The sequence below is a fragment of the Aulonocara stuartgranti genome, assembly GCF_965226115.1.
Source record: "Aulonocara stuartgranti genome assembly, chromosome: 1".
NCBI lineage: Eukaryota > Metazoa > Chordata > Actinopteri > Cichliformes > Cichlidae > Aulonocara > Aulonocara stuartgranti.
Genome location: NC_138939.1, coordinates 25,955,474 through 25,969,159, shown reverse-complemented (window position 1 = coordinate 25,969,159; position 13,686 = coordinate 25,955,474). Strand labels below are relative to the sequence as shown.

Here is a 13,686-nt window from a genome sequence, read left to right as displayed (position 1 = left end):
ATCCGAAGCATATAGTGAGTCAACAGTCAAACTGTGCAGCTGGTTTGACTGTTCTCCTTTCCTTCTGTTGACTGTAGAGTTGACAGATGTGTCGGAATGGTGGATTTGTTCACTTGCTGCAGACAGCCCCCCTCCTGTGCATCAGATGTCTCACAGTGGATTTTGCTTCAGGCAGTTTTGTGTGTCTGTGTGTGTGTGTGTGGTGTCTGCACATTGAATTTCAAGGCCCCTTGAATTATCCCTGCCACAGAAACCCCTTTAATAGCAGTGATTTAAACTTTACCTGCATGACTGCCTTGATTGGCTATTGGAAACAACACACTGATTTAATTAGCCTTTCAAGTCTGTGGCCCTCTCAACTTTCCCCTCGCTGTGCGCTTATCTGCTTCCTCGGAGGAGGCGATTGTGCCACTATATCATTCCATAAATAATAAAGGCACATAGGAAGCGACATAGACAAACACAAGATGAAATGACGTGCACTCGCATGTTTTCCAGTAAGGTGTTTTTTTTTTTCTTTCTCTGATTAGAAATCCAACCTGATAAAATAAAGTGGTGATCCGAGTGTAAAAGGCTGGGGCAAGGGAAGAAAGTAGGCTGTGTGTGTGTGTCTGAGAGAGAGGTGGGGTGGGGGATATAAGGTGTTACTTGCTTGTCTCTGAGGCCTGCCTGTCATGTCAGTCATGCTCTTTCACAGCAGTTTTATTTCTTCCACCACTCCCTTTAGTGCTTTGATGGCACAATTCACTGGTACTGCCTTGTGGGAAGCACTGCTGTGGTTGGGGATGTGTGTGTGTGTGCGTGCACGCAGGGGTGCACGTGGGTGTGCATGTGTGTGCAGTGTCACACATTGTCATATTTTTTTTATCAAGTGCCTTTAAACTGTGCCAGAGATTGGATAAGAAGTACTCAGTAGAATTATTACAAGCAAGGTGAGCAGAGCAAAACTCTTTCAGAATTCTGGCTTTGGATCCTCATCTGACCCTGCAACTGAACATTACTGTGCTTTTCTTCAGAGAATAACACAACTTCTTCTTTTTATTGTGTACCCATTTATGGTTTTTTTTTTTGTTTTTTGTTTTTACAAAAACACAAATTCAGGTTCAGGTTCATTGTCACTTTTGGAATAATTCAGAATCCCTTTTCCCCTAAGGATCCTACACTGGAGGCAAAGAAATTGAGACGGCCATTCATCTTTGTTCTGTTTTTCATACTTATCTGTCCTCCTCCTTTGTCCACCGTCCCGCCATCACATTGACATTTATCACAAGCCTTCATGAAGAGACTTCTCACACTATGTGACGTTTGCTGTGGCAGAACAGAGCCATTTTCTCATTGCTGGTGTCTGTTCCTAATGCACTGCTCTCTGCTGTCTTGTGATTGACTCCTGCTTTCCGTTTTCTGCGTTATCTGATCTCAGCTCCTGATCTTAACAGTGGTTTTAGTCGATGGCTGGGTTTGTAACTTGCCTCTTCCTGTCATGCTCTGATTCCATCTCTCTCCCTCTCTGAACAGGTGCAGCTTTTTATTCCTGTGATGTGTCATCTTTTTACACTTATTAATCCACTCGTCATTAGGTCTTAAAATATCTACTCTAGTCGCATCATACCTACGCTGTGCTCCTGTTCTGCTTTCGCTAGATGTGTAATGGGATGCAGACTCCCCACTGGTTTGCTCTCACAAGTGCATCCTTATCTTTCCTACTTCCTGGGTGATAGCGTAATCTGATAACTACAACTGTTGCCACTCCCTCTGATTGATTAACCACTGACCTCTGACCCTCCTGCAGGATATTTTAATTGGCTGATGTATAATGAGCAGGCTTCCCTGAAGAAGAGCTGTTTTAAGGCCAAAGAGGATAAGAGGGTGATGCTGGAAGGGGGCAATCCAATTAGCTGATTTAACCGATAACACCTGAGGTAGCTGTGTGTGTGCGTGTGCGTGCGTGCGTGTGCGTGCGTGTACTGTGTGCGTGCGTACGTTGGAGTAATGTAATTTCTATCTTTCTATCTCACTATCTCTTATACAATAGAGATGTCTCTAGCCCTTATGTGAGGACGCTTCATAGATTGTGACATAGCCAAGTGTGTTTGTGTGCTGAAACGAGGTTGTTGATACTCTGTTGTTATGTGTTTGAGAGTCTCTGTGTACTTCGTAATAAATACGATTTTGTCGAACTGCATGACGAATAGATCAATACAACATCTTAATGTAGTAAGCTAGAGGCGAGTTAGGGCTTTCCTCTTAGTACATCTCAATATTCAGGATTAAAAAAAATTATCTGGTGAATTACAAAACATGACGCTGTACATTTTGTCATTATTTATTTAAGAAGAATTAAGACAAAACCCTTACTTACCCTTAAAAAGGTAATCAGCAGCCAGGTGCTGCTAATCAAATGCACTTGATTAATTGAGTAAGTGTGAATGTCTCTATAAAAACAGAGGTTTTGACAGTTGGCTGGTCTGGAGCATTCAGGTTTGTGTTTACTCGATGCCAAAGAGCAAAGTTGTCACTAATGGTATTAGTGAAGCAACTGATGCTCCCCAACAATCTGGGAAGGGTTATAAGTTAATTTCCAAATCATTTGAAATCCAGCATGCTGTAGAGAAATATCATTTGCATGTGGAGAACATTCAGGACAGATGGCAATCTTGCCAGAGATGGACTTCCCAGCAAATCCACTACAAGGTCAGATGAGCTAGCCTTTTCTCTCTAAATAGAACATAGCAGCATGGCTTAAGTTTACAAAGTTGGATCTAAACAAACCACAAGACTTCTGGAACAATGTCATTTGAACAGATGAGACCAAAGTGGAGACGTTTGGCTATAATACATATCATATTTGGCAAAAAGCAAACGCATCAGCACCGAAACCTCACACCAGCTGTCAAGCACAGTGGTGAAGGGCTATTGATTTGGGCTTGTTTTTCAGCCGTAGAACCTGGGCACCTTGCAGTCATTGATACAACCCTGAACTCCTCTGTACATCAAAGTATTCTCGAGTAAAATGTGAGCCAGTCTGTCGGACAACTAAAGCTTGGCTGAAACTGGGTCATGCAACAGCACAATGATACCAAACGCAGCAGCAAAACTCCTACAAAAAGATTTGCTGCTGAAAAAGAGTGAAATCAAAGTGCTGTAATGGCCCAGTCAAAGTGTAGACCTCAGCCTGAATGAAATACTGTGGCGGGACCTTCAGAGAGCTGTGCATAAATGAATGAACTGAAGCATTATAAACATTATAAAGAAGAGTGAGCTAAAATTCCTCCACAAGGTTGTGACAGACTAATGAAATCATACAGAAATCAATTGCTTCAAGTTATTGCCACTAAAGGTGGTTCTAAAAGCTACTGAATCATGGGGTGCATTTTGAATTAGTTTTTCCTCAGTGAATAATGACACACTGACATATGTCATGTGATGTTGTTACCTACCATTTTTTTTGTTATGTCCTGATATGTCAAACCATTGAAATGGCATAGGGTGTGTGTTCTTTCTGACTGTATGTGTGCTTTAAAACTTTGTTGTAAGTAAACTGTTGAGTTAACATGAATTATTATTCTAATGGGAGATAAATGCACAGATCCATTTAGCTTCTGTAAAATGTTGAATGCAGAAAAAAGTGGAAATTTATTCCCATCTTCATACAAATTTGCTTGTCTTCTTTGGAAACATTTCAGCCATGTTTAGAGCTGCAATATCAATAACAAAAAGGACATGCATACTATAATACAGAGTTTCTAAATGTCACACAAAAGCTGCACAAACACACACATTCACATTGCTCGTTTGTCCATTCAACTATCCAAAAGGTGTTATACTACCATTATTGATGAGGCTAGAAACACAAATGTGATGTTAGCAGTTGTGGTTAAAGACTACCTGATTTGGGGAAAAGAAGTTGGGAAGCTGTGAAAGTAAAGCATACATCATTTTTCATTTGATCTAGTGAATATTTGTCTGTTAAACCCACTCTTCCAAGTCAGATTTTAGAGCGTATTTGTGGTTTCCTTTCTCTTTGTGTTTCACGCTGCAGTGGACAGGAAGCATTCTTATAAAAATGTATTTTCATCTCTCTCCTCTATCCATGGTACACATTTTTCACTGCCCCACCCCACCCCTCCCCTCCCTTGTGTCTCTTTTGCGTTTTGCTCTCTCTCTCTCACATCGAAGACTGTGAGGAGAATGTACTGGCAGAGGAACCACGTAAGTCCAAGGATTGCTCAGTGTGTGGCCGTGTTTGTGTATTTGTGTGTGGTGCGCCATACTGTAGGTGTTCATGTTTGTGGACATCATACCAGTCTCTTCATGCGGGGGTTCACAGCATACCTCTTCACTTTTTAATTAGATACAGAATCCCTGAAAGAAGACTGAGTCCATGTGGAACAGCAGAAATACCTTTTCCTGTGGATTAACCCGTGTGCTCCTCTGATCTGTTCCCCTCCTCTCCTCTGCTTTCCTCTCCTCTTCTCCTCTACTTTCCTCCCCTCTCCTACCCTCTCACCACATACACGATAATTACAGCACCAGACAATTACCCCGAAAACTCCTGGGATGCACATTTTGTTCTCTTAATCTGGTCTCTTAAATAATTAAAACCAACCATGAACTCCTCTTTGTGATCGTGGCTCAAGAGTGTGTGTGAATGTGAGTGTGAGAGAGATGTGGGTGTATGTGTGTGAACAGATGTGGAAGCATACATCTCTGTGTCGTCTCATTGGCTTTCCTATCTACCAACAGCTCTGTCACAATCCCACCTACCTGCCTCCACGTGACCCTAAAGCAGATTTACCTTCACCTATAACATCTCTGCCGAATGTGCAACTCTGTGCTTACGGGCCCCGTACCTTAATCTCTCAGTGGTGTGATGAGAGAACTTCCCCATAATCCCTTTCTCCATGCTTCTCTACTCACATGGCATCATATCATTGAGTCATTCTTCGCTTGCAAAAATATGTAAATATATACAACAAAGGCTTGCGGAAATATTTTGTGAGCCTGTTAGAAATAGCTGACATGTTAAAAATTTGACATATTTACACTTAATGGAATATTTCAACTCAGCAAATAAATAAATATAATGCATCTGAACTTTCTCCACCACCTAGTTAATCTTTTTGCTGTTGTTCTCTTCTTTATGTTGTACTGATATCTAAATGTTATAATTGTGCTGTTTCCAAGTGTGTGTGTTTCATTCATGCTTCATTTGTCTAAATTCTGCCTATGTGTGGTGGCTGCAGTTTAATATTTCTGTCTTTATCAGCTAAAAAAGAAGAGGAGGATACAGAGGATAAGAAATCCATAAAGAAGAGAATTAAAGAGCTGAAGGTGCTCGATCCAAAGATTGCACAGAATCTGTGTAAGTATTTGTTTCCTTTCTATCTACTCCTAAAAAAAGGCAGATTTATATACATTTATAGAGAAATTTGGTATGCTTTACACCTTAGCATGTTGCTATGGCAATTAATACACACAGACAGTTCATGCGAACCTGGCCTTTGCCACATATGACTCATCTCTTCACACGGACCTAATTAACAACGTTAAAGATCCATTAAGGAAAGAAGGAAAAAAGAACTTCTCTCTCTTTCTTTCTTCCTTCCCTCCCTCCCTCATCTCTCTCATGCATTCACACACGTATGCTTGGTCTGAAAATGACGGTTTAAAAAACACCCGGCATTAATGAGGATCCAGCTGATCTCTTAAGCACTCTCAGATCTTAGCACCTCATTGGCTTATATCACATGGAGCTGTGACCTTTGTTTCACGTATTAAAAGAAAATGAGTCTAATCAGCCCAGTAACAGTGATAAATCATGCAGCAGAAATTAGAGAGCAAGGGGGAGGGGAAGGGGGAGTTGGTGGTTTATGTGGTCCACCATAGGAGGTAAAGAGTCTAAAAGCTTTGATTGAGGTTTGAGAAGGACTGAGAAGGGGTTTTATTTCTGTTTTATTTCTGTTACTTGATTGATGCCATCACTGTTAAGATACTGAGATACAGTGCAAATTTATTCTGCCTAATGAATTGTACTAAAATTTTCTCATTACCAGTTACAGCCGGGAGCTTATATCACAGTCGTGTCACATTTTACGTATGCTTTAAGAAGAGAAGGGCTAGTTTGTCAGTAAAACCTCAACCTAATATATACAGGTTTTTAAAAAAAAAAGATTCATCATTTATTGGACGTGTGTTTAAACTTCAGTTTAATCCTTGCACATGCTGTTTCTTTTTAATTCTTCTCAGTTATGTACTGTGTAGTAGTTGGCCTCCTGAAGTCCTGTGGGACAATTGGATACGTGCTCGTGGTTGTCGTCTGTGGTGCTCGAGAGGCGCCTCTTGTGACTGTAAAGTCCCATGCGGGAGTTGAAGTCCTTCTGGTCCTGTTCACAGGAATAAGAGATGACTAGTCTTTTAAGCTGACTTTTTTAGGCCATTTTCTCAAACTGTTGTCTTTTAAAGCCCTGCAGGGCCTTCTGGATTTCAAGCTGCAGGTGTTTCTGTCTCTTTGTAGCTTTAAAGTCAAGTGAACGCACGTCTTTGTAGCATAGCAATCCTGTTGGTTGTCCACACAGGAGATCTTTGGTGAGGCTGCTATCCCTTTATGTGATACTTATGCCAGGGATAGAACATGCCTGGGCAACTTGTCTTTCCAAGAGTTGCAAAGTACTAAGCAAACACACCACTATAAAAAGATTTCCTGGTGAGTCTGTGTGTATACTTTTTGGGTTTTTTTTTGTCCATCTTCATTTCATCAGGCTTGCCAGGTGGTTTTCAACACCATGTAGGGAGGTCTCTCTCTAGGCACAGGGTGTCTGAGAAACAGCACACTGAGGGATATGAATTCATGGATGGGCTCAGGTTTTTGGGATTCTATGGTAATATGAGAGGATATCTTGGTTCATAACATTTGTCTTTGTAACTTGATTGTTACGCCAAAGTTGGTGCTCAACCTGAAATAAAAAGTTATTATTTCTGTCCCCACAACTTTAAAAATGATTTAACCCAGTAGAGCAAAAAAGTGTGCAAAACAAAAGGTACATTCTCGTTTTCAAAAGTTCATGCTCTCCTGTATATGCATAATGTAATGTTGTAACATACTTCACATACACACTTACATGCAGAACACTCCAAAGTGTTCAACCTAAAACATGCTCAATAATTTTAAATGATTTTTTTTAATGTGTTTCTGCTTGTGAGACTAATAACTAGCCCTGACGAGGCATGCACCATACCTTTGCTAGTCCTAACTCTTGCTTGAAAATATCATGGTTGCTAAGCCAATACATTTAAAATTAAAATCATTTTTTTAAAGACAGAAAGAAAAAATGAAGACATCGCTGGCTGAGTGGGTCAGACTAACCTGTTTCATAAGATTTGTGTGTACTGTTTTATTTCGCATTGTTCTTTTTTGTGTGTGTTTGGTTGTTTTTTCTGTTCTTTTATGACCAACTGTCTCATATCTCAACATTACAGCTCAGCTGTCAATCTTTTCTCCATTTGCCACATCTCTCCCCCTCCCACCTGTAGCCATCTTCCTAGGCTCCTTCCGCATCCCTTATCAGGAAATTCGACGCATGATAGTGGAGGTCGATGAAGAGCAACTCTCTGAACCTATGATCCAGGTATGCTGTTTAATGAAGCCATAGAGCCTCCGTTACTTTAGTGGATGACTTTCTCGTTCCACCCAACTCTGGACCTAGCTAGCTGTGAGATAAAAGAGAAAAAAATATTGAAACTAGTCAATGCTCAACTTTTCACCTTGAGGCTGGAAGTATATTTTTAGTTTTGCCCTTCTCCTACTCAGCTGGTCAGGTTCAACTCTTTGTCTATTGTCTTGATTAGTTGTCTATCTTAAAACAGCATGTAGCCCAAGGCTAAAGCGTTGGGCATCTGTAAAGCCTGCAGTACAGCAGGTGTGGAAACAGTTGGTGAGCACAGGCAGTATGTCAGTAAAAAATAAATAAGCACTTTGCTGATGTTTAGCTGAATTTTTTTTTGTTTTGTTTTTTTTTGTTTGTGTTTATAAGTGCTTTACCAGCTTTTTGGCTATAACTTCAATGTGTTTATGCCATCTGTATACCTCACACTTGGCACTGACTTACTCTGTTCATCCAATCCATCTGTCTGTCCTTCCATGTATGTGTCAATCTCTGTTTTTCTATCTTAACAACAATTCAATGGACCAGTGTGGTTCATTTCAGTTGTATCTACTGTATAAAGCTACATAGTCTTTGCTTGGTAATAAGATATTTTATCATAGTAACAAAGCTCACCAAAGAAAGGTTCACTAAAGAAGTGGACATTGCCAAACATCAGCACTCTGAGAAGATGCAGCAGCAGATCTCAGAGAATGACTCGGCCTCTGTGTGGAAAGGTTTTAGGAATATTACAAACTACAAGCCTAAAACCCCCCACTCCACTGACGACTTGCTCTTGGCCAACACCCTCAACGACTTCTACTGTCGTTTTGACGAGCCATCAGGCAGCCTTCACACCTCCAACGACCCCAACAATAGAGGCACTTTGGACACTCATTCCCCCACCTCTCCCCCCTCCATAGAGCCATCACCACCTTCAAACTGTTCACCTACAACACCCCCCTCCTCACCCCACACAAAAGAGGATTTCACACCACCTCCTCCCACCACAACTCTTCATATTCATGAAGCAGATGTGAGGAAGCAGTTTAAGAACCTGAATGCTCGGAAAGCTCCCGGCCCAGACGGTGTGTCTCCTGCCACCCTCAGACACTGTGCAAACGAGCTGGCCCCAGTGTTTTCTGGCATCTTCAACTCCTCACTGCAGGCATGTCATGTGCCTGCCTGCTTCAAGTCCTCCACCATAATCCCTGTCCCCAAGAAACCTAGGATCACTGGACTAAATGACTACAGACCCGTGGCTCTGACATCTGTGGTCATGAAGTCATTTGAGCGCCTAGTTCTCTCCCATCTCAAGACCCTCACGGCCCCCCTCCTGGACCCCCTGCAGTTTGCATATAGAGCCAACAGGTCTGTAGACGACGCCATCAACATGGCCCTACACTTCATCCTGCAGCATCTGGACTCCCCAGGAACCTACGCCAGGATGCTGTTTGTGGACTTCAGCTCTGCCTTCAACACCATCCTTCCAGACCATCTCCGAGACAAGCTTTCCCAGATGAATGTGCCTGATCCCATCTGCCGGTGGATCACTGACTTCCTGACGGACAGGAAGCAGCATGTGAGGCTGGGAAAGAATGTCTCGGACTCCCGGACCATCAGCACCGGCTCCCCTCAGGGCTGTGTTCTTTCTCCTCTGCTCTTCTCCCTGTACACCAACTGCTGCACCTCCACCCACCAGTCTGTCAAGCTAATCAAGTTCGCAGATGACACCACCGTCATTGGGCTCATCTCTGACGGGGATGAGTCTGCCTACAGGAGGGAGGTTGAACGTCTGGTGTCCTGGTGCAGCCACAACAACCTGGTGCTGAATGCCCAGAAGACAGTGGAGATTATTGTGGACTTCAGGAAGCACACAGCCCCACTCCCCCCCATCATCCTGACTGACACCCCCATCACCTCTGTGGACTCATTCCGCTTCCTGGGTACCACCATCACCCAGGACCTGAAGTGGGAGCCCACCATCACCTCCGTCATCAAGAAAGCCCAGCAGAGGATGTACTTCCTGAGGCAGCTGAAGAAATTCAACCTGCCAACACGGACGATGATGCAATTCTACACTGCAATCATCGAGTCCATCCTCACCTCCTCCATCACCGTGTGGTACGCTGGAGCCACTATCAGGGACAAACAGAGACTGCAGTGTGTTGTGCGCTCTGCTGAGAAGGTGATTGGCTGCAGACTCCCATCTTTGCAGGACCTGTACACCTGCAGGACATTGCGGCGTGCAGCCTGGATCTCAGCTGACCCTTCTCACCCTGGACACAGTCTGTTTGACCTGCTCCCCTCAGGCAGGAGGCTCCGGTCCATTCGCACCAGAACCTCTCGCCATAAGAACAGTTTCTTCCCCTCTGCTGTTGGACACATGAACAATAACCATATGACTGTCCCCGCCACTAACACATGACCCTACGCTGTGTCACTGCATCATTTCATGTCTGGCACTGATCACCACCTGCACTCATGTATATATCCTTCTACGTAGCACTCTTAATTCTTATTCTCATGTATATATCTCATGTATATCTCATGCACATATCTTTCTTTCTACATAGCACTTTAATTCTTATTCTTATTGTTTGCACTGAAGCACCGCAGCAAATTCCTAATGTTGTAAACCTCAACATCTGGCAATAAACCCATTCTGATTCTGATTCTGACATGGCTGAAACACACCAACAGAGACAACACCAAACAGAACAGCAGCAGGTTAGCTGTCTGTAAATTTCTGTATATCCTTCCCGCTTCTCACTCCCTTTCTTCCTTTTCTTTGTAGAACCTTGTAAAGCACCTACCGGAGCAGGAGCAGCTTAATGCGCTGGCCACATACAAAAATGAGTACTCTAATTTGTCAGAGCCTGAGCAGTTTGGGGTTGTGGTGAGTACACACAAATGTACAACACACACAAACATCTGTCAACTTCCCACCAACTGCAGATATACAGCACAAAAATGACCTTTCCTTTATATTTCCTTATTTATTGCCGGAAGACCTCAGACAGTGTGCCTATTATCGTTGACGATGCTATTAAACACAAGTGTATTAAGAATTAAATAGTTTATCAGAGCCAAAAAATGCATATTTGGTGTAATAAAACGTAATATTTGAATGTTTTAGTCAAGTAAACTTGTCTTGTATTCTTTCTCGGCGTCTTATTTCAATGAAAACACACACAGAGAACACTTTCATGTAATTATCATAATCCTGAGCTCTTTAAAATTCTATCTTTTAAAGCCTTAAGAGGAAAGATGGGACACCTGTGGACTGGTGCACTAATTTATGCACATTAAAGAGCAGCACTTCTGCCTCATTATGTCAGCATCATTTTCTTAAAGACTTTTCAAAGGAGGTTTAGTCAGAATTATGCATGAGAGGTGTCATTTATGTATTTTTATTTTTCTACCTAGCGACCACCTTATGGACAAAAACATAACTCATCTTTTGTATCTTGTTCAATGAGGAGACGAGAAAAAAGGAGAGCCTGCTTATATAATGAGGTTGTGCTACTCGTGTGGGCCCACAAAAGCTCAGGTTCAAAGGGATTTTTTTAATGTACTTTTTTAATATTTACCATTGTGTAAACATTCACTTTTTTATTTTCAGTCAACACCACTTTCAATTGATCTTTAACTCAGCCTTGTGCGCAGTAGTATTTTGTTTTCAGGTCTGTCTTGCCTGTTGTAAAAGCTTAACACAAGGTCACCACCATAGTTGCTGAGTATTCCTGCAGCTACGTGAATAAGTTCACTGTTCTTTGTGACAGTAAGTTGAGGAACTAAAGCGCTTAATCTCAAAATATAAATTTCCACATAACTCATCTATATCAGTCAATGAAAGCATATTTTAATGTCTTTAACAGAAGCCATATGCATGCCTGTAATTTTTTGTAAATCACTTGCAGTTAATGATTATTCCGCATCACTCCTGAAATCTGAGGAATGTTTATTAGTATGTGCATTCTGCTGGCTGAGCTGTAGTTAAAATCCTCGGGACTAATGCTTTTTTCATCTTTGATTTTATTTGTTGTTGACAGTTGATGGGAATATTTATTACATGCAAGTTTTCAAAATATTTACTATAGAGAGAGAGAGGGGGGGGAGAGGGAGAGGGAGAATCTTTAAATTCAATGTTAATGTTCTGACACTTCAGATAAGGATATCAACAGAGCTGTCTTTTCCTTCTCACTATCACCTCATGGAAATAGTGTTTGGCAGTAAATGAGCTAGATTTTCCATAAGTCCACTCTTTTGTGTGTGTGTGTGTGTGTGTGTGTGTGTGTGTGTGTGTGTGTGTGTGTGTGTGTGTGAGAAACCATCTCCTCAACTTGTCAGTATAACCTCCCAGTGCCCTGTGTAGGCCAGTGGGAGCAGCTGCACACATTCAATTTGCAGATGATCCGGTGTGTTTTGCTCCATTTCTTCTTTTTCTGATTATTTTTTTCTCGTTTAAATATCTTTATCACATAATTCATCCCATCTCTGGGGTTCGTTTCAGCATTATGTTTTGTTCGTGTGGACCTTGCTTTTTCTTAATTCTGTTATATAATTCTATTCCTCTTTTTTTTGTTGCCCGCCCTCTCCTTTTATGTGCGACAAATACACGGACACAAAGTGCACACAGACCAGCACACACTGACTGAAATAGTCATTTGATAACATTACAGTAGCTATAATTAAACCCTTGATGGAGGACATCAAACCGCACAGCCAGCTGTTGTGTGAAACAGACAATTGGAACCTGCACCCCTCCCTCCCGCCGCACACACATACACAATCACTGTGTCGGCCAGGTCCTGGGCCCAATGCAATATTTTCCAATTTTCTCTAATTGTGTGAGAGTGGTAATCCAAGGCAGCCTATTGTATATTCCACCCCTCCACTGCCTGCCCTATATGGACACTAACTCCACAATTAACTTACCAGACCTGGGTCCCAAATCAAATCACTGCCAGCATCTATTACTACTGCCTAGCAACACTTTCCAACATGCTGGTTGCATAAATGTCTTTTAAATTAGATCGTCTGAATGTGAGAGTGTGTCAAATGTGTTATTGTAGTTATTTTAAGTTTGACTGTTCTTTGATGTGGTTTGCTCTCCTTGACATCATTTCCCATCCTTTTCTCATCTCCTTCCTCATTCTCTTTTCTCCGAATCCCTTTTCCCCCTACTATCCCTTTTCCATCTATGCCTTCTTGTTTTCTTGTTTCCACCTTGACTTTGTTGCCTCCCCAGATGAGCAGTGTGAAGCGGCTGCGTCCTCGCCTCAGCCACATCCTCTTCCGGCTTCAGTTTGAGGAGCACGTAAATAATCTGCGACCAGATATTCTGGCCGTAAATGCCGCATGTGATGAGGTCAGGAAGAGCCGCTCCTTTGGCCGCTTATTGGAGCTGGTGCTACTACTGGGGAATTACATGAATGCGGGCTCTCGAAACGCCCAATCATATGGCTTTGACCTGAGCTCCCTTTGCAAGGTAAGGGTTGAAATGCTGACCCTAATTTCAACTGTTCACACACAGTTTGTAGTCAGTCATCCCTTCAGTGTCAAATGTTCAACAGGAGTGATGCTAGTTCAATAAACTTTCTCAAGAGATACACAGCTGTGTTTGCAGTCAGAGTTCTGTAACAGAAATATAATTTATTTTTTACTGACCTCAACTAAATGATTTTTTAGGCCTTTAGTTGAAGCTAGCCTGATAGATTCTCCTTATTTTCATTATTGCGCTCTCATTTTATGTCCTCAAAAACCTTGAGTTAAAATGGTCATTTCCTATATGGATTGCTTTTTTCTGCCAAATGTACAAGCCAAGAGCGTTAACAGTGATTAGACTAAAGAAAGAATCGGTATACATTATGGGATTTATGTATATCTGTGTCTGTACCAGACACTACGTGTAGCGGTGTCTCTCTCTTTGGTCACCTTGTCTGAGCCTTATCAGTAAACTGATCCAAAGCAGCTGCTGTAATGAGACATTTTATTTTAAACCATTTCATTTGATTGAACACTATCAGAGTTTTCGTTATCA

The 13,686-nt window shown here is 42.0% G+C and overlaps 1 protein-coding gene across 3 annotated transcripts in view; it reads left to right on the top strand.

The window, feature by feature from the left end:
- The window catches only part of LOC309702738 (protein diaphanous homolog 3-like), a 165,862-nt gene that overhangs the window by 57,208 nt on the left and 94,968 nt on the right, over nt 1-13,686 (top strand). For 2 of the 3 annotated variants that reach the window (XM_082527368.1, XM_082527369.1), the window contains exons 19-23: nt 4,177-4,209; nt 5,267-5,362; nt 7,531-7,625; nt 10,438-10,539; nt 12,895-13,134. In XM_082527368.1, the coding sequence (XP_082383494.1) occupies nt 4,177-4,209; nt 5,267-5,362; nt 7,531-7,625; nt 10,438-10,539; nt 12,895-13,134 (566 nt within the window). The remainder of the gene's footprint in view (nt 1-4,176; nt 4,210-5,266; nt 5,363-7,530; nt 7,626-10,437; nt 10,540-12,894; nt 13,135-13,686) is intronic. The other variant, XM_082527370.1, reaches the window with a different exon arrangement.